This window comes from Baudoinia panamericana, assembly GCF_000338955.1.
Source record: "Baudoinia panamericana UAMH 10762 unplaced genomic scaffold BAUCOscaffold_8, whole genome shotgun sequence".
Taxonomy (NCBI): domain Eukaryota; kingdom Fungi; phylum Ascomycota; class Dothideomycetes; order Mycosphaerellales; family Teratosphaeriaceae; genus Baudoinia; species Baudoinia panamericana.
In genome coordinates this window covers 1142491-1160864 of record NW_006911264.1, presented here as the reverse complement: position 1 = coordinate 1160864, position 18374 = coordinate 1142491, and the positions used below count along the sequence as shown (strand labels likewise).

The 18374-nt window shown below is 55.3% G+C and overlaps 11 protein-coding genes across 11 annotated transcripts; 7 read left to right on the top strand and 4 right to left on the bottom strand.

Moving 5' to 3' along the window:
- Positions 1–358: 358 nt before the first annotated feature.
- Positions 359–2098, top strand: BAUCODRAFT_25488 (uncharacterized protein; the record flags this gene model as incomplete). The annotated part of the gene is made up of 1 exon (XM_007679170.1): positions 359–2098. One exon carries the CDS (start codon positions 359–361, stop codon positions 2096–2098), a length of 1740 nt encoding a protein of 579 aa, XP_007677360.1.
- Positions 2099–2384: 286 nt separating this feature from the next.
- Positions 2385–3816, bottom strand: BAUCODRAFT_542582 (uncharacterized protein). The gene is made up of 2 exons (XM_007679728.1): positions 3708–3816; positions 2385–3632 (listed from the first exon to the last, which is right to left on the bottom strand). The coding sequence occupies exons 1-2, from the start codon at positions 3799–3801 to the stop codon at positions 2560–2562; spliced, it is 1167 nt and encodes a 388-aa protein (XP_007677918.1). The 5' UTR covers positions 3802–3816; the 3' UTR covers positions 2385–2559.
- An 882-nt stretch (positions 3817–4698) lies between these two features.
- BAUCODRAFT_35446 (uncharacterized protein) lies at positions 4699–5134 on the bottom strand. The gene is made up of 2 exons (XM_007679291.1): positions 4942–5134; positions 4699–4875 (listed from the first exon to the last, which is right to left on the bottom strand). The coding sequence occupies exons 1-2, from the start codon at positions 5127–5129 to the stop codon at positions 4815–4817; spliced, it is 249 nt and encodes an 82-aa protein (XP_007677481.1). The 5' UTR covers positions 5130–5134; the 3' UTR covers positions 4699–4814.
- A 133-nt stretch (positions 5135–5267) lies between these two features.
- On the top strand, positions 5268–5774 carry BAUCODRAFT_35445 (uncharacterized protein; the record flags this gene model as incomplete). The annotated part of the gene is made up of 1 exon (XM_007679290.1): positions 5268–5774. A coding segment is annotated over exon 1 (391 nt), but the record flags the coding sequence as incomplete, so codon positions are not given.
- Positions 5775–6421: 647 nt separating this feature from the next.
- BAUCODRAFT_40468 (uncharacterized protein) lies at positions 6422–7932 on the top strand (the record flags this gene model as incomplete). The annotated part of the gene is made up of 2 exons (XM_007679301.1): positions 6422–6592; positions 6649–7932. Coding segments are annotated over 2 exons (1455 nt in total), but the record flags the coding sequence as incomplete, so codon positions are not given.
- Positions 7933–8038: 106 nt separating this feature from the next.
- BAUCODRAFT_44705 (uncharacterized protein) lies at positions 8039–8491 on the bottom strand (the record flags this gene model as incomplete). The annotated part of the gene is made up of 1 exon (XM_007679310.2): positions 8039–8491. A coding segment is annotated over one exon (453 nt), but the record flags the coding sequence as incomplete, so codon positions are not given.
- A 560-nt stretch (positions 8492–9051) lies between these two features.
- On the bottom strand, positions 9052–9916 carry BAUCODRAFT_35442 (uncharacterized protein). The gene has a single exon (XM_007679289.1). It carries the CDS (start codon positions 9570–9572, stop codon positions 9414–9416), a length of 159 nt encoding a protein of 52 aa, XP_007677479.1. The 5' UTR covers positions 9573–9916; the 3' UTR covers positions 9052–9413.
- Positions 9917–10347: 431 nt separating this feature from the next.
- On the top strand, positions 10348–12387 carry BAUCODRAFT_542108 (uncharacterized protein). The gene is made up of 5 exons (XM_007679727.1): positions 10348–10710; positions 10769–10797; positions 10855–11571; positions 11624–11737; positions 11797–12387. Exons 1-5 carry the CDS (start codon positions 10530–10532, stop codon positions 12343–12345), a joined length of 1590 nt encoding a protein of 529 aa, XP_007677917.1. The 5' UTR covers positions 10348–10529; the 3' UTR covers positions 12346–12387.
- Positions 12388–13197: 810 nt separating this feature from the next.
- On the top strand, positions 13198–14872 carry BAUCODRAFT_35436 (uncharacterized protein). The gene has a single exon (XM_007679288.1). It carries the CDS (start codon positions 13642–13644, stop codon positions 14629–14631), a length of 990 nt encoding a protein of 329 aa, XP_007677478.1. The 5' UTR covers positions 13198–13641; the 3' UTR covers positions 14632–14872.
- On the top strand, positions 14852–16425 carry BAUCODRAFT_542157 (uncharacterized protein). Its single transcript, XM_007679726.1, has 3 exons — positions 14852–15072; positions 15125–15312; positions 15364–16425. The coding sequence occupies exons 1-3, from the start codon at positions 14984–14986 to the stop codon at positions 16101–16103; spliced, it is 1017 nt and encodes a 338-aa protein (XP_007677916.1). The 5' UTR covers positions 14852–14983; the 3' UTR covers positions 16104–16425.
- Positions 16407–17747, top strand: BAUCODRAFT_542272 (uncharacterized protein). The gene is made up of 3 exons (XM_007679725.1): positions 16407–16678; positions 16753–17554; positions 17633–17747. Exon 2 carries the CDS (start codon positions 16783–16785, stop codon positions 17479–17481), a length of 699 nt encoding a protein of 232 aa, XP_007677915.1. The 5' UTR covers positions 16407–16678; positions 16753–16782; the 3' UTR covers positions 17482–17554; positions 17633–17747.
- The last annotated feature ends 627 nt before the right edge of the window (positions 17748–18374 follow it).

Genomic DNA, 18374 nt, shown 5'->3' with positions numbered 1-18374 from the left:
ATTCACGAATGTAAGACGCTTTGATGGAAGAGCAGGTGAGATTGAGAGGATATCAGGCTGATGGTTTGATTGATGATGCTGCTTGGGCTTTGGACCGGAAGCGGGCGCGTAGATCTGCCGGCGTCTGCTTCTGCTTCTGCATCTGCACGGCCCCTGTCGATACATTCCACGTGCGGCGTGTGGTGTGAGCTCAGCAACAGCTCGCATCATCACCACCTCATCCTCTTTTCTCTCATCACACTTTACCTATACAACCTCCATCCTCCCAGCATCGCTTGTCCTCATTATACGAGTGACAGCGGTGTGTACTCTATTTATTGGTAAGATGCTCTCCACCAACCGCCACGTCGCCGCCCAGATGGCCCCCTTACTCCTTCGTAATGGCAACCGCATCGCCTTCCAGCGCGCCGCACGCTTCCCACGCCAACTACCCGCCGTGGCCATTCTGGTCCCACGCAAGGCCTTGTCCACCGACACCTCCACCGGCCACGGCAACGAGGGCAACCAGCCGCCACCAGGCTTCAACATAGACCAGGCGCGGAAACCACTGCCGAAGGAGCAGCAGCAGCAGCAGCAGCAGGGCGAGAAGAAGGCACAGATGGCATCCTCTCAAACCCCATCAAAGGCGGCGGCGGCGGAGATGAAAGCGAACGACGTCAACATCCCCATCGCCAAGCCAAGCGAGCGCGCTCCCACCAAAGCAGAGGAGACGCGCAGCCTCAACGAACTCGCCGCGAGCAAGCATGCCGCCGACGAGGCCGAGAACAAGAAGGAACTCGCGAAGAAGGAGGAGAAGAAGAAAATGACCCTCTGGCAACGCGTCATGCACGAAGTCCACCACTACTGGGACGGCACCAAACTCCTCGCCACCGAAGTCCGCATCTCCACCAAACTCGCATACAAAATGGCCGCCGGCTACGAATTGACCCGCCGCGAGCACCGCCAACTCCACCGCACCGTCCAAGATCTCGGCCGTCTCGTCCCCTTCAGCGTCTTCGTCATCGTGCCGTTCGCCGAGCTACTTTTACCGGTCGCCATCCGCCTCTTCCCCAACCTCCTCCCCTCCACCTACGAAGACGCCAAGTCGAAAGAGAGCAAAGCCACCCGCCTCCGCACGAACCGCAAAGAAGTCTCCAACTTCCTTCGTCAGACTTTACGAGAAACCGGCCTGCCCGTCTCCGCCGCCACGCTAGAAAAGGAAGAATTCACCGAGTTCTTCCGCAAACTCCGCGCGACGGGCGAGTCGCCGTCCAAGACCGACATCATCAAAGTCTGCAAACTCTTCAAGGACGACCTCACCCTCGACAACTTGTCCCGGCCGCAATTGGTGGGGATATGCAGGTACATGAACCTCAACACCTTCGGCACGGACGCCATGCTGCGCTACCAGGTGCGCCACCGCATGCGGCAGATCAAGCGCGACGACCGCGCCATTTCGTTCGAGGGGGTCGAGTCACTCTCCGTGCCTGAACTGCAAACCGCGTGCGCCGCGCGAGGGCTACGCACGCAGGGGATGAGTCCGGGGCGGCTGCGGGATGACCTACAACTCTGGCTCGATCTGAGGCTGAAATACGGCGTCCCGTCCACTCTTCTAGTCCTCAGCAACGCCTTCATGTACGCGCAGGGCAAGGAGACGGAATTCGACAGTCTGCTGGACGCTCTGCAGGCCGTGCTCAGCAGTATTCCCGAGGAGCTGTTCCACGAGATCGAGCTGGAAGTCCATACCGCCGAGGGCGCGGCGACGAACAAACAGCGATTGGAGGTGCTGAAGGAGCAGCAGGAGTTGATCGCCGAGGAGAACGAACAAGCCGCCGAAGCGAAGGAGAGGGGTAAGGTGAGCGATCGGGATAATATCGATGAGCAGGATGAGGATGTCAAGCAGGAGAAGGCTATGAAGGCCGAGGAGCAGGCGGACGCGGGAGCAAAGGAGGTGGGAGAAGGGAAGGAAGCGGCGGCAGCGGTGGAGGGGAAGGATGTGGAGAGCGAGAAGACGGCCGCAACGGGCGAGGACGAGGATGCGAAGTTGCGGGTGGAGGATGTGGAGATGGAGCGGGATGCCAAGGCGGCGGCGAAGAAGGCGGAGGGGGGGAAGGCTTGAGTTGAGTCTTCTTCCGCGAGAACACATTTGGGTTTATGTTTCGCAGCTTCAACCACACCCTTCTCTCTCTTTTTCTTTTTTTGTTCGAAGGAGGGGTGGGATAGACGATAGAGTCGATGTACAGAGACGGCCGTGGAAGGGCATGTCGTGGCGTGACAAAGGCGTTGCGGAACCGGGCGTAAGAACCCCGAGGCTTGACGGCTAGTTGATAGCTTTGCCGTCGGTCGGGGGATGGGTAGAACTCGGCAATCGCTGCTCATTCAGCGGATCATATGAACATAGAACAAGAAGCGCGCAAATTCTCATGTCAGGCTTGGCTTATTAGGCGGACGGACTGAAGCCTTTGCCAAACAAATCCCTCTATCCCTCCATCTCATCCCAACCACGTCCGTTTCCAACTATCCCCACTCCATCTAAAAAACAAAAGGTCATACAGCCATCGATCGTGGTAGTCCGCCCCGTCATATCTTCGCCCCCGCAGCTCTCACCATCACCTCCCTCGTCAACATCTCCCCCTCCCTCCTCCTCTCCGCCAGTCGTCCGATGGCTAATAAACGTTCAATCATCTCCTCGTCCCCGAAGTGACTGTTATGTTCGAACTCCGGTTCCTCCCCGTACGCGACCCGCGCGCAGTCGACGAGGATCCGCGCCGTCATGCCGAAGACTCGATACCGAGGCTGGGAGAGGGCAGAGGGGGGGTTGTGGTAGAAGGGGGGTGGGAGGGGGGGTTGGAGGGTGGATTGTGATTGTGATTGTGACTGTGGTTGTGACGGCTTCCCTGGGAGGGAGGCGGCGCCTTCTGCTGTAGAGTGGGGAGGCATGCTTGCGGCAGTCGTTTCTGGCGCGGGTGCGGAAATCTTGCGCGATGGTGTAGTCGGAGGTGGAGTCGGAGTCGAAGTCGGAGGAGTCGTATTGGCCAAGAACACAGTTGACGGCGTGACAGGAACGAAAAACTGATGCATCCGCCACGCGCTCTCGTGCCAGCTATGCCACGACCCTTTGTACCATTCCCCCGGCACCGTGCGACGGATGGTGGGGTCGAGGTCGTGGGTGCGGAGGAAATTGAAGAAGGGTGCTGTGAAGACTGCTGCTACCTCTTTTGCGTCGAGTTTTGGGAGTAAGTCCCGCGAGGCGTCTGGGTTGCGGTTTTGGGCTGATGGAGCGGGGGTCTTGAGGTAGGCTACGCATGGTCGCACTCCTAGTTCGGTCATGGCGAGGTTGGTGGGTAGTTCGGTTAGATGCTCGACTTCGTAGCCGACGGGGAGTTTGTCATCGCGCATAGCCAGTCCGATCTCCTCGAATGCTTCTCGTCGAGCGGTGTGGAAGGGCGTTTCTTGTAATGTATCTGCTTTTCCGCCCGGAAGCGCTGCTTGGCCGGAATAGTTCTTCAGGTTTGCCGAGCGGATGGTCAGGACGACGCGGAGGTCACCGGCGCGGTCGGCGAAGAGGAGGATCAGTACCGCGGCGCGGCGGGTGAGGGGGCATTTGTAGTAGTTCGTTGGTTGGGCGGTGAAGGCGCGGAGGTTGGCTAGGGCTTTCTGGGGAGGGGGAGGTGTTAGTAGGGACGGAGGGGGAGAAGAATGGTGGTTGTTAATGGAGGATAGAGTACCTTCGAGGCGGGTGATAAAGATGCCATGGCGTCGCCGTCGCCATGCTGGCATAGTCTGAGGTGATCTGACTTGGATATCTGGTTGATCGAACATGCGAGTTGCCAACCGAGGTCTGTGGTAGGTGGAGCCGGAGATACGTTACGCCGGCTCACTGCTGCCTTCTTGGGATTAGCCGGTTGTCGCGCGATTCAAGCGTAGTGTCTGTCCCATGTCGCAACGAGTTCTCAGCTCACACAAACATGCGGCATCAAACATTTGCTATGGCTGAGTGGTGGACCACACAATTTGCTTCAGTATATTGGCGGGTCCGCTCTGTTCAGCCTCTAACATTCCTGGCCTTACCTGATCCACGGAGCCGGGAGTGGTGAGCGGAAAGTGTCTTGCAGTGTTGCAATTCTTGCTGGTGTATACCTACACGTATGAGACAGATTCCTCAATGCTCGGACAGGTCTCTCGTCTAGGATGTCCCATATGTGAGCCACAAATGCCGGGCTATGCGCCACTATTCCAAGTTAATCGGCTGGGCGCGGAGAAGTCATTTGTGGCTACCAAGTCTTTCGTGGACGAAATGTATGTCCTTTCTGGCCACAGTATGTGCTCTGGGTGTTTCTGGCTGGGTACGCGCACTTATGCGGTAAACCGAACGCTTTGCCTTAACAATCTGCGGACTGGAACAGATCTGTCAGCTGAGAGCATCCCTCATGCGACCATCATCCCCATCAATCCGGTGAAAGCCCAGCATCTTCCGAGCCCCGTGAAAAGCTGTCACTTCTTGTTTCGCCACAGCTTCACACAACGTAAGACCGGCAGTGGCAAGCAGACTGCAACGGATGTCTGCATACGTTTACCTCCATTAGAGACATGTTGGAGGTGCACGCCGTTTGATGCGATCGCTCGAGCTCAATGCCAACTCAGCTGCACAGCTGTCTTTTCCGGAATGTCTTGCGGTGTGTTCGACTGCTGCTGAGACGCTTCCTTTCACTCTTTCCTGCTCGCTTGTCGTTTACCTGCTATGTGTCTCATACAAGTCTTACTTTCTAATTCGTCGGCCTTGCACCTAAGCATAAAACCCACTTGTCAGCCCTTGCGTTCCACGTCTCCAAGCTCTAACCCCTAATCTGTCCCATCCCTGCACCAACCACAGTCCCGGCGCTGTCCACAATCAGTCTACTCAAAGCATAGTCAGCACAAGAAGTAACTACCAACATGGCCCTGTACGCTAACTTTACCGACCTTTCCGAAAAGTTTGTGCTGATGCTCGACAGAGTACCCATCTCGTCTAAAGCACCTGAGCTCGTGGTTGTCAAGTGCCATGACCGTATCTGGCCGCCGCTCAGTGCCGCGATCGTCTCCGAGAGGTCCAACCTGCTCTCAGCGAACGCCTCACCCGAACTTGATATCGACGACCAGGGCAAGGTCATCCTACGTCTGAACGATGAGGATCCGTACATCGTGGAGTGCCTGCTCAGGTATATCCTTTACGGTGATTTCGTTCAACCTCTACAAGCCACAACGGGGGCTATCCAGTCACAATTCTTCGTGATGGCCTATTCGGCGGCAAGCAAGTTTCGCGTGTATGGTATGCAAGATCGTATGCTCGCCGTGCTAGACGAACTGCTGGCCAACAAATTCGATCCGGCAAACGACGCCAGTCTTGTCCGGGAGCTCTGTCGGGACGATCTGCCCGACACAGCAGACGTCAAGAGACGTATCATATCTCGTGTTTGGAAGCAGGCAGTGAACATCTACACCAACACCACGCGTTACAGAGCTTTCCACGAGGCCGTTTCCAAGATTCACCAGTTCGACAATGGCATCGCCCAGCGGCTCGCGCAGCAAATCAAGGGTATGGGGTACATGTACAAGTGTCAGAGATGTGGCAAGGAGTTCACATACCCCGGGGACATTGGGCCCAAAGCGTGGTGTCCCCTTTGTGGAGTGAAGAATGACACGGTCAAGCTCGGGGCCTTGAAATAGGATTGGTTGATGACGCATGAACGCGGTAGAGTGCGGTGATGATCGCTTCATCGGGCATAGCCGCGGAGTCATACTGTTGGCGGCGTTGTACAGATAGCCTTGGATCAGTTCGCGATGCACTTCTTGACAGCTGACTGTGGACTGCTAACATCACTCGATCGTCGGCGTGTGTGTGCTGGAGAGCGTGCGTAGCTCAGGGCGCGGTATCAAGGCATTATGTCGAAAATTTACTTGCACTTGCCCGCTTCTTGTCAGTCTTTGCATTCGTTCTGCACAGCTACATACATAGTGTCGTCTGCTCCACGGACCAGAAAGTACCTGAAGATAAGGCGTTGCTGCGTGTCCGGCTATGTCGGCATTGTATCAAGCCTACCAGTCACCGAACGCCACTCTCAACCTTGATCAAGACGCTTTTGCCCACTAGCTTGGCCGATATAGGCGCCTTACATCAACTACATGTATACAGAAACGTCTCATTGCCGTCATGGCTTCGATTTGCATATCAAGAGATTCCGCACGCGCTATACGTATACACAAATGAAGCATGACCGGTCAAAAGCCGACGGAGACAGTAGCGCAAACCGCCAATGCGGCGGAACAAGCGGACCCTACACCGATCGTCCCAGATGAAGAACCCTCAGAGCCCATCGCAGCCTCAGATGAAGACGAGACGCCCCGGCAAAGTCGAGATGGACCAGATCTGCGGCCGTCACTCAGTCGAGTGTCAACAGGCCCTCCCTACAGCATCTTCAGCCACAAAGCGAAGATGTTCATCGTTGTAGCAGTCTCCATTTCGTCCCTCATATCGCCTTTCGGCGCTACAACCTTCTACCCGGCGCTCAACGTGTTGGCTGAAGACCTGCACGTGACGCCGAGTTTGATCAACCTGTCCCTTACGACCTACATGGTAGGCTTCCCTTCCACATGCTTGGAAGAGCCCACGCTGAGTAGACTTTGTTGTAGATAGCCCAAGCCATTGCGCCGTCGCTGATAGCGGGCATGTCTGACAACAGCGGTCGTCGACTTTCATACATCGTCTGCTTCGTCATCTTTGGTGTGGCCAACATCGGCCTCGCGTTGCAGACCAGCTACGCCGCATTACTGGTCTTGCGGATGGTGCAAGCGTTCGGATGCAGTGCGGCCATTGCTATGTCATCTGCAGTGGTGGCTGATATCGCGACCTCAGCGGAGCGAGGCAAGTACATGGGGTATGCGACGGCAGGCCTGCTGTTTGGCCCGGCGTTCGGGCCCACCATTGGAGGCCTGTTCGCACAGTATCTGGGCTGGAGGTGGACCTTTTGGTTTCTGGTGATCTTCTCCGGATCGTTGCTTCTTCTATTTGTGTTCTTCTTCCCGGAAACATGCCGAAACGTCGTCGGAAACGGGTCCATACCAGCAAGAGGCGTCAACCAGTCTGTCCTCGGTTATCTGCAACAACGGCGGCACGCCCGGGAGATGACAGCACACCCGGAATTAGAGGCTGCCGAGGAGGCAGCGGACGAGAAGATGACGAAGAAGCGTGGCTTCGCTTTTCCAAACCCGCTCCTGACCTTCAAAATCCTGGGCGAAAAGGAAAGCTGCATAGTGTTACTGTATAATGGCTTCTTCTTCACGGGCATGATTGGTCTCGCTACACCGGCACTCTCCGAGCTCTATACAGAGATTTATCATCTGAACACGCTCGATCTCGGCTTGTGCTATATTGCCATGGGAATGGGGAGCTTGGTCTCGGCTCTAACGATGGGCCATGCAGTTGACTGGAACTTCCGAAGACACGCCAAGCGTTTGGGTATAGTCATCAATAAAGGCAGACAGCTGGATCTGCGTAACTTTCCGATTGAAAAAGTACGCTTGGAGGTCGTCGTGCCAGGGCACATCGTCGGTACGATCGGGTTTCTCATCTTTGGTTGGACGCTGAAGTTCGAGACGAGCCTTGCAGGTCCCGAGATTGCCATGTTCATGATCGGATTCGGTGTCTCAACTGCCTTCAACTTGACGAATACTCTGCTGATCGATCTGCACCGAGACAGTCCCGCGACAGCGACTGCTGCGGTGAACTTTGTTCGCTGCCTAATGTCGGCGGTTGGCGCGGCAGTCATCATACCGATGTGTCATGCGATGAACCCCGGCTGGGCTTTCACATTTATATCGCTACTGTATGTGGCACTCATAGCGATGGTGTTCTTGTTAATGGCCAAGGGTCAGAAATGGCGTACTGAGGCGGCCGATAGAAAGGCTGCGAAGGATGCCAAAGCGAATGCAACGGAAGATGTCGAGGCATTGTCGCAGCTTGATGATGACACACCCCCAGTGCAGGAGAAGATTAAGGACAAGAGATAGGTGGAGATAGCTCTCAGCCATCTTTGCCACCTTCCACAACGAAGAAGCGTCCTACTGTCTTGCTTGCCGTGCTCAACGGATCCCACTGCTGGTCACCACCTTCCGCATGAGTGCTGGGCTTGCGTCGCACGCGCCTATGGCGACCTTTGACTTCTTCCTGCTCCAGTGCAGACTGCAATGCCGCTAACCCCAGTTCGGACTCTCGCTCGCCGTGAATAGTCTCATCGCGTAGGCCATGCAGCGGTTCGATGCCTGTCGTCTCTACCTTCTGTATCTCCTTGACAAAGTGAAGCTGCGATGACAGCGTTGAAAGCATGCTGGCTTCCTCCACCCGATCCTTGGGTGGCGGAAGAGCGGACAGTCGAAGCAGGTGATGTAGCTGCTTAGGTGTGACCTCTGGTAGGTCTAAGGCTGCGTCTTTGGATGGGAGTAGTGATGCAACCGACCATACTGGCTTGGCCAAGAGGCTCTCCACATCGACTTTGCCTTTATGGTCCTGACCTGAACTTTGCTGGCGTGCAAAGCTCAAAGCATGCCGACTGTGGCATCGTTGAGCGAGGCGAGCGCTATCGAAGCGTCGCACAGGACGAAGACCACACGATAGCATAGCTGGTCACGAGGACGGTGAACAGCTTGTACACGCAACGAACCCATTCTCGTTGTGGATGACATTGCCAGGAACAAGCGCACAAATCCCCTGACAGGCCTAAGGCATCAACGGTCGGCACCCACTCAAACAGCAACCCGACCGTTGTCTGCAGCAATATATGGGTACAGAGAGTACTCTGCTCATTACGCTCGTGCCATCAGCGAGGTAAGACAATGTAATGATGCTGGGCAGCACTTGCACTGCTCAGCTGTGCAATCCTACTCTGCTGGGACATCCACATTCAGGGCACACCCAGAACGGACTTTGCCGCCGAGCGCTCGAGCTCCATAGTTGCACGTCCAAGGATCCTCTGACGCAGCGTAACTGAAGACGAAATACGAGCTACATACCTAACTTTCCTGGATGTCCGTTTTGGTGCGGGCTACCATTCAGCTCGTGGTGCCATGCTTGGAAGGCACAAATGCTGCTTTCAACCATGGGGCACAAAACATGAAACACTGTAAAGCGTCTCTGCATCATGGATAGCACTCGCGCAGTGATGTGCAACCACGGGATCATTTTCTGGGCGTAGGACGCCCGTTGCCTCCTCAAGCACTAGACAGTTCGTCAGACACATGGGCCATCTTGTACCGTGCGGAGGAGGTATTGGAAGAGCTCATGTAGGTATCCAATCTGCTGCGAGTACTGGAGGGCCGAACACTAGTCAGCACTTCGAAGGCCAACGCACAGCTTAGAATTGGCTTCACATGCATGAGGAGCTCGAGAAAGGGACAAGTCATCAGTCAGGACGCTGGGCGGAGTGACCCTTCATGCTCCAGCGCGCCACAGAAGCGTAGCAGACAACTGCAGGTGGCATTGTGAACAGACGGTGTTGGCTGTCATACAGCACTTCTGGCTGTAATTTTTCGTCGGTCGTGTCGGACTTCATCAGGGACATTTGCAAACTGCCTGTGGCCAGCCATCGCACTGCCATCCACTAACACCACGTGGGCGTGCAATCGCGAAGACGTACCTGAACACTCCTGATGTACAAGTCATCTACGGAACGAACACAGCAGCCTGGTGCTCGAACGAACGGCTACGCGATCTACAGCGGTCCGAATGCTCTGTACGACGGCAGCTCAGGTCGGCGATTACACTAAGTGCTTCGGCAGGAGATCCGTTGTACACTTCGACCTCGGTCTGCACTCAGCCAAGTGCGGAACGACAATCAGCAAGTTCGGGATAGGCCGGATCCAGCTCAGCAGGCGGACTCATTGCAGCAAACGGTATATCGCCCGCACTCAGTTCCATTCTGACAATGTTCCATGAGTCAGTGAACAACTAAGGACTCTTTGCCTGTTGCGAATTCTGCCGCGCCTCGCGCCTGGGATCTCTGTAACCCTCCAGTCGCTAACATCAGGCGGCAAGTATCGCCGTGTCCGCCGTGGAATCAGAGGGGTAAGACCAGGGTATTCGATGTAGCTGGGAGCGAGCCACGACTGCCGATGAAACTCAAACCCAGAAATGTCAGCCTCTCGGCACACCATGCCGACTATCTGGGCGCCTCTGTCAGACAAACGGCTTCATTTCCATTTAGCCTGATACAAGAAGAGGGTAAGGATCAGCAACCTGCAGACGCCCCGCATGTCGCGACCACGCGACTCATAGATGGGACTCTGGGGTTGCCCGTGGGGAGGATCGAGAGTGGTCTAACATGAGCGCGACCATGGAATCCCATTCAAGTCAATGCAGATCTGTTGCCCCCGGTTAAATCCATGACTCGTAACTGCAGGTATGGTATTTGTTATAAGAAGACGAAGAGGACAACCCTGACTGCGATACCGTACGATCACGGACGATCTTCTCTTCCTACCTTACAGCCTTCACAATCAATCCCATCCCGTCACGCACGATGGGCAACCAGCAGAACCAGATCGTTGTCGGGACCGGCCGTGGTGAGGCCACGGTCAATGTCCAAGAGCTGCTCACTAAATCATGGTATCAATATCCGCACCTGCGAATGCTCTATGGTTGGCTCAGTGTGGTCCTCATGGTCCAGGCGACCAACGGCTTCGACGGCTCGTTGATGAATGGTACGAGTCAAATGGCGGACCGTGTGTGCAAGCGAATGGGACTGACAGACGCTTCTAGGGTTGCAAACGCTCACCTACTGGCAATCGGTAGGTCTAGACAGCATGCTCACCGACCGCACGGACGGTTGCTGACAGAATCGGCAGTATTTCGGCCATCCAACCGGCGCTCAACTTGGTGTGTTTAACGGCACCCAAGGTTTGGGCAGCGTCTTCGCAGTCTTCTTCCTCTGGTGGCTCGTGGAGAAAATCGGTCGTAAGCTCACTATTATCGCTGGTGCCTTCATCATCGTCCTTGGCGTCTTCATCCAGTCCTTCGCCACCAACCTCGCAATGTTCGCCTCCGCCCGCGCCATCATCGGTATGGGCTTGTCATTTGAGTACACCGCTGCGCCGATGCTGGTCACTGAGCTCGCACATCCAACCCACCGAGCTCAACTCTCTACGCTGCTCAACACACTCTACTACTTCGGTGCAACTCTGGCCGCTTGGGTCACGCTTGGCACACTGACGATCCAGAGCGACTGGAGCTGGCGCAGTGTCTCGCTGTTGCAGATGTTCCCATCCATCATCTCGATCCTTTTCACATGGTTCGTACCGGAGTCTCCACGTTGGCTTGTCAAGAAGGGCAAGGTGGAAAAGGCCCGCGACATCATCCTCAAGTATCACTGTGGAGGCGACGAGAGTGATCCCTTGTTGGCCCTGGAGATGCACGAGATCGAGAGCACCCTTGCCTTTGAGCGTGAAAACAGTGGTGGCAGCTGGCTCGAACTGTTCAAAACTCGTGGCAACCGATGGAGAACATGGGTGGTTTGCAGCTGTTCTTTCCTGACCCAAGCGACCGGTACCACTCTTATCGGCTACGTATGTCAAGCGCTTACGCCGTTGAAAGGACAGGCTGACACGCTATCCGCAGTATCTCGTGGTCGTGCTGAGTGGCATCGGTATTACCAACCCTCGTACCCAGTCGATCATCAACGGTTGCCTAACGATGTGGAATATGGGTTGGGCTTTCTGGGGTGCTTACGTGGTACGTATGAACTGGTTTCTAGACTCACAACACCTGCTGACCCGTTGTTGTGGCCTTAGATCGACAAGTTCGGCAGGCGCAAGATGATGTTAAGTTCCCTGACCGGCCAACTGCTCCTCGGCTTCCTGCCATGGACGATCTGCAACGCCATCTACACAATGCGTGGTACCTCAGGCGCCGGCTACGCCGTCATCGCGTTCATCTTCATCGGCTCGGCCTTTTACTCCACAACATGGAACGGCATCCTTACTGGCTACACCGTTGAGTGCATGAGCTACGACGTCCGCAGCAAGCTCATCGTCTCCCAGAACTTCCTAGTACAGGCCAGCATCACTGGGTTCAACTACCTCAACCCAGTCGCGTTGCAGAACATTGGCTGGAAGTATTATGTGGTCATTGATGTCATCATCGTCGTGGCGTGGGTTGTTGTGTACTTCACATACCCCGAGACGAGCAAGATCACGCTGGAGGAGGTCAGCACCATCTTTGACGGGGAGAGGGCAAAGCATGCCATCCTGGATGAGGACATCATGCAGGAGGCAACCAAGTATTCCGCGGATGACAAGGCGACGGTTATAGAGAGGAGAGAGGTTGCGTCCGAGGCGTAGACGGAGTCTTGCCGAGTCGTAACAATGCAATCATCTGCAGCTTAGAAGCATGATCCTGCGGGATATACTCAGCCGCTAATCATTCAGAGCGCGAGGGCACAGTTGTATGCTAACGAAGCTTCTCTCGTTGCCCAAGACGGATTGAGACATTTTGAAGGATTCTGTGGCGTGTCAATGCGAACATCTGCGATCCTGCGCAGCGCTTGAGTGCTTACGCATGGTTGCTGCCTTGGCGTCAGATCCCGATCGATGAACATGAGCTGCAGCGGTGTCGCACAACACTCGGCCGAGTGATTGACGACCATGTGTACTTGACCTACATTGCATGAGCGACATGCATGACGCCGATCTTGCGCGCCACCGAGTATACAAGCGTTTGTACACAAGACTGTCGGATGTCGTTCGCCACCGAGCAAACAGACCGACGTGGAGTATCGGCGGTATCCATTGGCGCCAGCGTGCTGTTGTTGTGCAACTTGTCCCTCAGTCAAGGCGCCCGCAGCAACTGAGCCTCGTTGGTTGACACATCGTTCCCTGCTGTACAAGGTAGGGTAAGGGACTGGCTCATCCGTTTGTTTGGAGCGGCACGAGTGCGGAGTGACTTCTCCAACCCGTGCAACTCCCGTTCAACAGAATTTGCAAGCTGCATGGGACGATACCAGGAACAGGTATGTGAAGCTGTAGACAGGAATGATCTACGTTCGATGCTTCTTCTCAGAGTTCTGGCTCTTGCAGATCGTCAAGGGGTGCCGGATCGCCTTGCCCTGCCGCTGATTGTTCAGTTTTGCCGCGGTCATCTTGGGTTAGCTTCGCTGCATGCTTGGTCCTGAAATAGCTCCAACTGCGCTTCATTGGTGGGGAGTGTTTGCGCAATCGCCAGATGTTGCCCGTCTTTCAATTACTCGTCGAGGACTTTACGACCAGTGACCAGACACCCCGGGACGGCGGGATGGGCATTCAATAGAAGAAGCGTTTACGTCTTCTTCGAAGTGTTTTCTAGGCGCAAGCATCGACGCACGTCTTTCTGGGCTGGACTCAAATCGCTCCCTTAGCATCAGCCACCAAACGACCAGCTGATCCACCATTACTGCGCCTTCGATTAGGAAGCAGCAAGTGGTTGCTTATTCGAGCCCATTCGCCTTACCCGGCGTTCATGAGGTTGCCGCTGCAGCAACTGTCGTCTTTGCTATCTTCTTAAGCCATAACCGCAGGTCGCAAGACACCCGCACAAGGCGTGCATACGCATACTCCGAGAACTACCGTCTTCTCGGACCTGAGATCGCTATGTTAGCCTTCATGCCCGCACATTCACCGCACCTCTCTAGCATTCACGCGACCTCAGATCCATTCACGAGCGCGATGTCAGTTACTATCCTGCCTTCGTCGCCTATGACCTGCAGCCAGGCTCCCGTGCCCGCGCTTCTTCCCATGGCGACGGTGCCGTCGAAGAAACCGAAGCTCTCGCTCGATACAACGAACACATCACCTCTCCTAAGAGGGAAGGCATCGACCAGTCTGCGACTGGAGACGCTCTCGGCGACGTCGCCAACAATCCGCAACACTTTCCGTAACGGACCTGATGCTGTGCGTTCTGCAAGACGTCCGGCGCTACGACCTGCCTTGACGCCTTTAACGACCAGTGTCCCTTCGGACCCCATCAGGAAGCCGACGCCCATACGCACAGAGGCACCTAACTCCGCCGAGTCTGCAGATCTCTCGTCCTCAGCAAGCTCCGTTGCTTCAGTCTCAACGGTCGACTCTCTTGCATCCGCTGTGCCGTACACAGTTGCTTTCAACTTGAACTCGATCCTCTCGAACGGCCCGATACCGCGAGCACCGAGACGTGTACAATTGCGGCCAATGTTTCCGCGGGCGAAGAAAGTGGCCTTTCGGGCGCCTTTGACCGAAGACATCGAGACGAGCAAGTACACCTTGTCGCACTACGACGTTGCATCGTCGATGATAACTCATTCCACACCTGGAGTACCACCATCGCAACACCGGGAAGACGAGGATGTGCCGTTAGAAGAACCGCGCCACGAGGGCGTTGACGCCGTGGCCCACATGACGTTAGATGAGACCTCGCATCTTAGTGCAAATCCTGAAGCGCACGCCGAAGGTGATGCAGATGAGACTGTACCCATACCATGCACGCCAGTTGCTGGCAGGAACAAAAGAGATCGCGAATGGTGCTGGACCCTAGGTCCCGTAGACTCGTCCGTTTCCGCCATCGATCAGAGGCACGAGAGAGGCATTGACGCTTGCGAGGCGGACGCCAAAAGCTGACGACATGCCTTTGCTGCCGGATCGTGTTACATGAGTAGGTGTTAGGACGTGGTGCAATTGCCGGTTTTGCATGGCTTGCTTGGAGATACCCCCATTAGCGATAGATGAATCCGTAGGATATGAGACATGATTGTCGTCATCAGCACGTCGTGCCTTCCATGTTGGCGTGCCAAGCTCAATCAGCGTGTTTGAGCGATCTTTCCAAGCCTCAGATATGCACATTCCTGCGCTTTCTTCCGTGCCGTCACACGCTGTGACATGTAATCAAGCATTGTCTTATGTCAAATGATCATTTGCTGTAATCAGTGTGGCTTGCATACCTAGATATCTGGGCAATCTTCACGACATCACAATGTTCACCATTGCATCGCTCATAGACCTTTTCAACTTCCGTGTACCAGGCCGACGCTGGCAATTGTTCGAGATCTCTGACCTTGATATGTATACTGCCCTCAGCATTTGCTGCGGCGACCTCTGCTAAAAGCGGATCCAGCACTCCAACCTTCGTCAAGCACTGCTGTCAGAACACTCTGACGGCACAATGGACACAACGTATGCCCATCGTCCAGCAGCAAGCTCCAGCCGAGCTTGCTGCAGCTGCCCTTTGTACCGCTTTCGACACCATCGAGGACATTGACACCGCGGACTGGAGAGTAATTGACTTTTGCTCCGGTGGTGGCGGTATGCTATGTTCACGCCCTGAGACCACACCGTTATCTAACGTCTCTACAGGGCCAGTACCCGTCATTGAACGCCTATTCAACCATAAACGGAGACTGGACGGCAAGAAGGCAATCCCATTCCGCCTGTCGGACCTGCACCCTAACTTGGATGCTTGGATGGACCATGCTGCGCGTTCATGGAATCTGTCATTCATCCCACAGCCGGTTGATGCAAGCAACCCTCCCTTCAGCGCCATCAGCGCCACTACAACCGAGTCGAACATTCAACATGACGCGCGACAGCACGGCTACACCTCAGATGGGAGTAAGGTCGCCAGACTCTATTGCCTCTCATTCCATCACTTCGATGATGAAACTGCTAAGGAAGTCCTCCGCAGCACGCTAAAAACAAGCGATGCATTTGCCATTGTTGAGCTTCAGGAAAGACGCGTTGGTAGCTTGTTACTGATGCTACTCGAATTCTGGCTATTGTTCGTTGTTATAGCGCTCTGGTTCTGGCACGACAACGCTCATTTGCTGCTGACATACGCAATTCCTGTGTTACCGTTCATTCATTGCTTTGATGGCTTGGTGAGCTGTCTTCGCACAAGGACGTTCGATGAGACCATGAGTCTTATCGAGGCTGTTCAGGGAAACTGCGAGAGCCGGCAGACCTCTGGCGGTGGAGTGCTCCAGGGTGGTTGGCACTTTACTCATACGAGGCAGCTTCACACTTGGCCGCTGGGATACATGACGGTAATCTTCGGCAAGGCAGTTGACAGCGAAGGGAGCTTAATAGCGAGCAGTTGAAGTATCGCTGTTCATGATCTCGACAATGGCGAATCCTATTGGGTATAGTAATGCAGCCAACGGGGCTGCGCCGGGAGGAGTGCTCACGAGCTATCGCTTGCGGTATTCCACTGTCTGATCGTTAATCTGTCAGACTTCACAACCGTACGCCAACCGGGTTCACGCTTCTTCCGTGCCTACTACAGATGGAGGTATGAGGGAAGACAAGATGCTGTAACGAACAACGAAAGCCATCGATCGCTCCGCATCGCACGGACCATACCTGCTCGCTACGACAGAGCGCAACGTCATCCCGTGCCGTGCTCGACAGCCATGCCTGCATTGCCTTTGGCACATGTTTCCAGCCTACGCTGTGCCAGATGGAAAGTAGCAAAATAGGCTACAAAGCTAGGTCTATCAATGGTCATGTAGCATAACGCATGTTCTGGAGCGCCATACTATCGCCTTGCAAGCAAGCCGGGTAGTCTGCCTTAAGATCCCGTCCTTAAGACAATAATCTTTCTTTGTGACGCTGGGAAGTGGTTAAGACGTCAACATGGCGGACGGAGCACAGTCAATGGCCAAAGGGCTGATCGGCAAGCTACCTGGGCCTGACAAGGTACCCGACGTGCCAGACAAGGAGAAGCTAATGAAGACCCTTGAGGAGAAGACCGGTGACTTTCCGGAGAAAGAGCAATTAATGACGGCGCTGGCTGCGCAGCAACAAGCGACCGGCCTGTTCGCGAGAGCGTCGGCTCTGAAAGACATGGCGATGAAAGCGCTGAACCCAGCGGAGCGGCAGAAAATGATGCAAGAGGCATACGACAAAGAGCTGGAAGCGAACGGAAAGAGCAAATGGGCGTCGCGGCTAACAAGCGGACCTTGGCAAGGCGGTATGGGTGGTGCTGGCATCGGTGGAGGTGTTGGTATGGGTTTGGGAACAGTCGTTGGTACGGTGGTGGGTGGCGTGGTGAGCTTGCCAACCACCGCCTTGGGCGGGTTGGTGGGTGCAGGTGTTGGAGGGATCACCGGGCCGTTTGTAAAACTGGACCAGAAGAAGGCAAAGGAGGTTGAGGCGAGGGAGCGAGCCAAGGGCAAGAGTGACGAGGAGGTTGCTGAGGCAGTAAAGAAGGAGGCAGTGACTGAGGATCCCTCGGGTGAGGCAGACGCAGATGCAGGCGAGGGTGCGTCTGACGAGCCCGCTCAAAGTTCCGGCCATGGCGCTGAGTTCAGCCAACCGGAGCAAGGGTCCGCGAAACGCAATCTTGAGCGGCAACATAGCGGTGGTGGCGTGCCGACGCAACAACAAGATGCCGCTTCAGAAACGCCGACTAAAGCTCGCAAGAAGCCCAAGAAGATCGAAGTCAGGTCGGGAAAGAAGGCGAAGAGCGACGCGTGAAGACTTTGAACGGAACTCAATGACGGGTTCACTCGAATAAGAACTGCGTACTGGAAGCACTGAATGTGACCAGGTGGGTCTGGAGAAAGCTATTGGATGTTGTCTGGTTAGTACTTCAACGTCGTTGACAAGTTCTTACCTTGACTGCCAGAAATACGCTCTGACTACGGCTGTCTTGGACGGCAAATTGATCGATCATACCAGCCCTCCCGGCGATGTGAGTTCAAGTCATAGAACAAGGCCACCAAAAATGTGCAGGTTGCGAGGATCTGGAGCGCCAGCCTGAGATGAGGTCTCTTGGTTAGGAGGCAGCACCAAGGAAGGGGTCGTTGTCGCCGCGGAGCTGGGCGTCGGTGTCGTGTCTGGTTTGGCGAGTAGCCTGACGAGTGCGGCATGGCATACACTGTCACGCTACGTTCAGTAGACGGTTCGGTTGATTTGCTGTGCCTTCTGCTAAGGAAGTAAGCAGGGGGTGGCTTCATGCTTTACAGACCTGAACCGTGTTGCTAAAGTTGAACTATCATTGAACGTCAATTGCCCAGCACCCTGGAGCACTCTCCCATCCGACAGCCGGGGCCGGTATAACCCGCATGCATGAGGATCCGGGGTAAGCTCATGCTCACGACAGTGGAGGCAGCCGTCAGCCATCATAGTAGGCGCTCTAGGTTGGTCGAAATTGGGTCCATCCCTTGAGCTTCCGAGAAGACCCGCACTCCAAAGCCCTCCTTTGACAGTTCGGCTGCGAGAGTTCGTGAATGTTGTGATGCCGATCCGTTCCCCATGCTTGCAGCCCCCCTCAAAGCCTCGGCAGCCACCGCCGCCGCATTGACATTTCCAGACTTGGGTCGGCTTTGCGGAGCGCATTCGGCGTAAGAATGACCGCGGTCTCGTGA

Coding starts and splice junctions, on each gene's coding strand:
- BAUCODRAFT_542582 (XM_007679728.1), bottom strand. CDS start 3,801: ATGTTCGATCAACCAGATATCCAAGTCAGATCACCTCAGACTATGCCA. Junction 3,633..3,707: donor CTTTATCACCCGCCTCGAAG/GTACTCTATCCT, acceptor CTCCCCAGAAAG/CCCTAGCCAACCTCCGCGCC.
- BAUCODRAFT_35446 (XM_007679291.1), bottom strand. CDS start 5,129: ATGACCTTGCCCTGGTCGTCGATATCAAGTTCGGGTGAGGCGTTCGCT. Junction 4,876..4,941: donor AGCACAAACTTTTCGGAAAG/GTCGGTAAAGTT, acceptor TGCTTTGAGTAG/ACTGATTGTGGACAGCGCCG.
- BAUCODRAFT_35442 (XM_007679289.1), bottom strand. CDS start 9,572: ATGTCCCTGATGAAGTCCGACACGACCGACGAAAAATTACAGCCAGAA.
- BAUCODRAFT_542108 (XM_007679727.1), top strand. CDS start 10,530: ATGGGCAACCAGCAGAACCAGATCGTTGTCGGGACCGGCCGTGGTGAG. Junction 10,711..10,768: donor CGACGGCTCGTTGATGAATG/GTACGAGTCAAA, acceptor AGACGCTTCTAG/GGTTGCAAACGCTCACCTAC. Junction 10,798..10,854: donor CGCTCACCTACTGGCAATCG/GTAGGTCTAGAC, acceptor CAGAATCGGCAG/TATTTCGGCCATCCAACCGG.
- BAUCODRAFT_35436 (XM_007679288.1), top strand. CDS start 13,642: ATGCCCGCACATTCACCGCACCTCTCTAGCATTCACGCGACCTCAGAT.
- BAUCODRAFT_542157 (XM_007679726.1), top strand. CDS start 14,984: ATGTTCACCATTGCATCGCTCATAGACCTTTTCAACTTCCGTGTACCA. Junction 15,073..15,124: donor GAGATCTCTGACCTTGATAT/GTATACTGCCCT, acceptor AAGCGGATCCAG/CACTCCAACCTTCGTCAAGC. Junction 15,313..15,363: donor CTTTTGCTCCGGTGGTGGCG/GTATGCTATGTT, acceptor ACGTCTCTACAG/GGCCAGTACCCGTCATTGAA.
- BAUCODRAFT_542272 (XM_007679725.1), top strand. CDS start 16,783: ATGACGGCGCTGGCTGCGCAGCAACAAGCGACCGGCCTGTTCGCGAGA.